Source organism: Rattus rattus, chromosome 6 (genome assembly GCF_011064425.1).
Source record: "Rattus rattus isolate New Zealand chromosome 6, Rrattus_CSIRO_v1, whole genome shotgun sequence".
In the NCBI taxonomy this organism is placed as follows: Eukaryota; Metazoa; Chordata; class Mammalia; order Rodentia; family Muridae; genus Rattus; species Rattus rattus.
Window position 1 is genome coordinate 15,573,368 of NC_046159.1, and position 5,124 is coordinate 15,578,491.

Genomic DNA, 5,124 nt, shown 5'->3' on the forward strand with positions numbered 1-5,124 from the left:
TTGTGGAATCACAGAAACACAGTGTTATGAGTAGTTCTTCATTCGTCTCCAGTAATCTGCGAGGATGAGGACATGAGGTTTTTCCTTAGAGTAAAACAGTCCACTGTTTTGGACACAAAGCCATTTTTGGGGGGTGCAGAAAAGACAACCAACTCTAGCCCAGAGGACAAAGAACAGCCATGGGTGTGATCTTGTGGAACAGGTATTTGGCCCCTGGTCATTAGAGGGTGGTGGTGTTAATCACAATGGGCGGTGCACTGGCTTTTACAAAGGAATTGATCAGACTTTCTCTTAGCCCAGTTTCCATTGTCTGGCTGACTCCTAGTTAGTTTTCTTAACTTCCTTCTGGGTGCATTCTTTAATAGTTCATGAAGGTCCTCCCCAAACTCCTCCTTGTTCCTCTTTTTTCCTCCGTCCAGTCAACTGTGGAAAGCCTCAAGGACAGAGTACAGGAATGTATAAAAGCCCAGGAGAACTCTTCCTGGGCTAATTCCTTCCTCCTGCTCACTGGTTGCCTTAACCCTACCGAAGCATGATGCTCTGCAAGGTCCTGGTGATCACTGTCTTCTGTGCGGTGACCGTGGCTTTCCCCAGTTTGCACGTAGGTATGTGTAACTTTCACGTTTTAGAGAAGGCAGGGAAGTTTGGTGAGTGTGTGTTTGTGTGGAAATGGGTGGTGTGAAGGATTGATCTGTGGTGGACGTTTTAAGTAGAAATAGGATAACTCTGTCAAAGTGGTCTTAGGTGAGGATGGCCGCTGAGTGACTGGGCTATGATTTGGTTGAGTTTGAATTAATCACATGTAGGTAACATGCCAGGTCAGATATTATCAGGGCAGAATGGTTGAGAGATTTCTGGTGGTCCCATCCTCACTGAATGTTAAGTGGGTCATATGAGTCTGTTTCATTAGGGTAAAGAGTTGGGAGTCTCTCCCCAGCGAAGTGGGCTTTAGTTGTGTCAGAAAGCATTGGCAGTCAGCTTTGTCACAGATTGTGGATCTGTGTAGGTCTAGGATGGGAACTCAGGCAGTTTCTCAGGAGAGCTGCTCATCCAACCGTGTGAAAATGACTATAAAATTCAACTGTTGACCGTCTAGATTCAATCAATGAAGAACTACAGGATTCAATCTTTGATATACCAAACTCAACCTCTGACTTCCAACTGGGATCATATGAACCATCAACATCTCCTCCAGAGGATAGCACATACCAGGAATCAAACCCTGACTTCATGCAAACCACATATCCCAAAAGCATACAGAATTCTGGTAAGTGAAGGTGTGGTTTAAAGAGGTCTGGACAGATGTTTGTGGGTCCCCGTTTTTGTCTTCCTGCTGGAAAGCCTGTTTTCTTTCACCACTGTTGACCATCCCTGCTTCTCTTCTGTCTTCCCAGAGCTCTCTAATGGAGCTGAGACAGTCTCTTCCAGTTTCCTGGAAGAAGTCACTGAGACTTCAGGTAGGAACAGCTTCTGTCTTCAGACATGCTAATATTCCTCTCTGTGACATTTTCTTCCATCTCACTGCTGAGGAAGCTCCTGTGGTCACCAAGTTGGGAAATTTAGTTCCTTTTGACCTCTGAGGTGGAGTAAATTTTACCAATGTTCTTTGAAATTTAAGGAGAAGGTATCACTCTTTTCTTGAATATTTTCAACAGAAGGCATCTGTCGGCAGTAGCACATCTTGCTGTTAGCCACTTGATCTCAAGAAAGAGCTCTGAAAACTCCAGAGGGTCAGCTACTTGGATGTCCATGGGCTTAGAGATGTGTAGCCCCAGCCCTGGAACTTGATATGCAAATCAGGCTGGCCTTGAACTCACAGAGATCTGCCTTCCAGGTTCCCTAGTGCTGGGATTAAAAGTGTGTACTCTGAAGCCCTCCACATTTTTCCCGTCTTTCTCTCCGGTTGAAATTAGCATTAAATACAATATCAAACCTCTAGAATGTTATCATATTAAAGAGAAGGGACAAGATCAAGATTCCTGATGAAGGTGGGAGTTACGTCTGCAAGGAGATGAAGAAATGGGTTCCATTCATTTTAAGCATCAGTCACTCAAGCTGCCAAAATTTGACTTAGAGGAAGAAAATAGATAGAATTTTATTTCTTCACTAAGTGCTAACCAGAGGGCTGGAGAGATGGCTCAGATGTTAAAGCACTGACTGCTCTTCTAGAGGCCCTGAGTTCAATTCCCAGAACAACCACATGGTGGCTTACAACCATCTGTAATGAGATCTGGTGCCCTCTTTCGACATGCAACTGTGTATATAATAAATAAATAGATCTTTAAAAAAAAGTGCTAGCCAGAAAGAAAGACGGGACAAATGTGGAGGGCTTCAGAGTGCACACTTTTAATCCCAGCACTAGGGAACCTGGAAAGCAGATCTCTGTGAGTTCAAGGCCAGCCTGATTTGCATATCAAGTTCCAGGGCTGGGGCTACACATCTCTAAGCCCATGGACATCCAAGTAGCTGACCCTCTGGAGTTTTCAGAGCTCTTTCTTGAGATCAAGTGGCTAACAGCAAGATGTGCTACTGCCGACAGACTCCACATTTAACACCTCCCCAAAGCTGAGATAAATTGTAGGCGTGGCCAGGAGTAGTTGCCCAGAACTTGGGAGTCTGAGGCAGCTGAATCTGTGAGTTCAAGGTCAGCCTCAGCCTGGTCTACAGAGTAAAACCTTGTCTTAAAGTAAAATAAAATAAAGAAATTATTCACACAGGGCTTTTTACTCAAGGGTCTAACCTTTCAGCTACCCATATGGCAGGATACAAATTCTCTCTCCCTTGAGTATTCACAGATTCCCCATTTACCTCTCTAGGTTGTGAAACCCAGTTCAACCCATGGACTCTTAGCCAAGCCACCATCTAATGTATAGAATGTATGATTCCATGAAATACAGAAGGGCTCTGAATCAGCAAATTCTGTTTTAATATCTCCTCTCTTTTGGTTTTTAAAAATTATGGTATATAATGTGGTTGTCATGATGCATATATATTTGTGCAACATATGTGGGCTTGGTGCCCACAGGGGGCAGAAAAAGAAGGTGTCAGATCCCCTGGAACTGGAGTTACAAGATTGTAGTGAGCTGTCATGTGGTGCTTGGAAGATGAGCGTCTGCTGCTAAGTATTGAGCCATCTCTCCAACCCCTCCTGGCTTTTGTTTTGTTTTTGTTTGTATTTCTTTAATTTTATAATTTGACTTCTTCTTTCAATAGAATAATTATCAGAAGCTTGCAAATTGTAAATTGTAAGACACGGGAAGATGAGAGGGGATTATACCTAAAAAAAAAAAAATAAAAATAAAATCCCATACCCAAGTTCAGAGTGTTAAATGACAAACGATAGGCCCGATCCTTTAAGGTTCTTTTGGTAACTCCTGTTTTATTTATTTTATCTTTAATTTAGAAAGCACAGTGGAGTTTCCATTAGCTGAGACAACTATATTCTCCTCTACTTCCTGAGAAGACTTTGAAACAAACCTGGGACTACCATTCTGGATATTGAGTCTCTGTAGAAAATGATGTAAGTCTAAGATGCTCCCAGCAAAGAAGAAAGAACAAGGAAGTGGTCCTGGATGAGAGATGCTGTGTCAGGCATTGATGAGCTCTGCCCTTACCTTGTGTGGGCTTAATAAATAAATGTTCATTGCAATTGCATTTTGAGAGTGGCTTTTATTTTAGGAGGGAAAGGATTGCATAGTGGTAGGTAACATGCTCAGTAATTTTCTCTCCCTCTGGTACATGCTGTCCTGTGACATCTAGGATCGAATAATTGTCTAGGATAGCTAAAATGAAATGGCTAGTGGGCTGGTGAGATAGCTTAGAGGATAAAGGCACCTACCACTGAGCCTAACAGCCCTAGTTCAATCTCCGAAACACACAAGGTGGGGGAGGGAATTGACCCCTACGAGTTGTCCTCTGACCTCCATACACGTGCTGTGGCAGACTCCTCCCCCTAAATAAAAATGTAATAAAGTCAACTGATTTGCAACCCCAACTCGCCACTGTCCAGTTATTTAATGTTGCAGCCCTTCCTTCTGTTCTGGTCTCAGGTGCTTCACGGAGACTTTGTACCAGACCAAGACAGATAACTAATCTCTACAAAGGTTGGTTCAGTAAGGAGCAGAAACACATCCTAGGGTACTTTTATGTTATTTTTAAAACATTTTCACCACAGTTTTGTATAAAGATACACAGAATTTTGCATAGAATTTCTTATAAGGAATTAGGAAGATTAAATATTAAACATCAGGTTTGAAAAGCCTGGGTTTTAGTTTCAATAGCTAGAGCAATGTTATTTTGAAGGACAAGTGCCATTTTGGAGTGTTTTTTTAAAAACAGTAGCTAGTTAGGTGTGATGGCATACATGTGTCGTGATGTCTCTTGGGAGGCTGAGCACCAGGGCAGCCCCGAGTCACAGCAAACCTGAAGTGATGCGCTGTAGAATAGTCCATGCTATGGAGTTGAGAATCTGTCTCACAAAATCAAAGACAAAAACAGTAGATGTACAGTTAGTGGTACAGTTTATAAAAACTGTATTGTAGAGTTTTCTTGTATTTTTATGTTTCTTTTTTTTTATTAATTTAACATTTCTTTTAGCATTGGCAATCTATCAGTGGCCAAAGCCCCAAAGGGAATCATTACCATCGATGTCCAATAGATTCTCGGCTGGGGTAGGTCTTATGAGCTTCTCTCCCATCAGACTGTCTTGGTCCTGGGCAGTTTTATGCAGAACCTTGACTGAATGAGTTTATGAATGCATCTGTTACATCATATCCAGAACACAGTATTTCCCAACATTTCTCCTCACTCTCCAGAGTTTACCTCTTTTTTGCCCATTCTTCTTTAATGTTCCCTGCTAGATGTCCCATTTAGAGCTGAGCATACACAATTGTCCTTTTTTGTCCACTGTTTTTTTATTGGATATTTTCTTTATTTATATTTCAAATGTTATCTCCTTTCCTAGTTTCCCCTCTGGAAATCCCCCATCCCACCCCCCACCCTCTGCCTCCATGAAGGTGCTCCCCACTCACCATCCACTCCCTCCCGCCTCTCCATCCTGGCATTCCCCTACACTGGGGCATCACTTTTATGATTGGGTTTCTTCACTCAGAATATTTTCTTGCG

At 42.5% G+C, this 5,124-nt stretch overlaps 1 protein-coding gene across 1 annotated transcript; it reads left to right on the top strand.

Moving 5' to 3' along the window:
* The first annotated feature begins 382 nt into the window (after positions 1-382).
* LOC116904540 (kidney androgen-regulated protein) lies at positions 383-3,647 on the top strand. The gene is made up of 4 exons (XM_032907334.1): positions 383-605; positions 1,097-1,267; positions 1,395-1,457; positions 3,404-3,647. Exons 1-4 carry the CDS (start codon positions 533-535, stop codon positions 3,457-3,459), a joined length of 363 nt encoding a protein of 120 aa, XP_032763225.1. The 5' UTR covers positions 383-532; the 3' UTR covers positions 3,460-3,647.
* Positions 3,648-5,124: the final 1,477 nt, after the last annotated feature.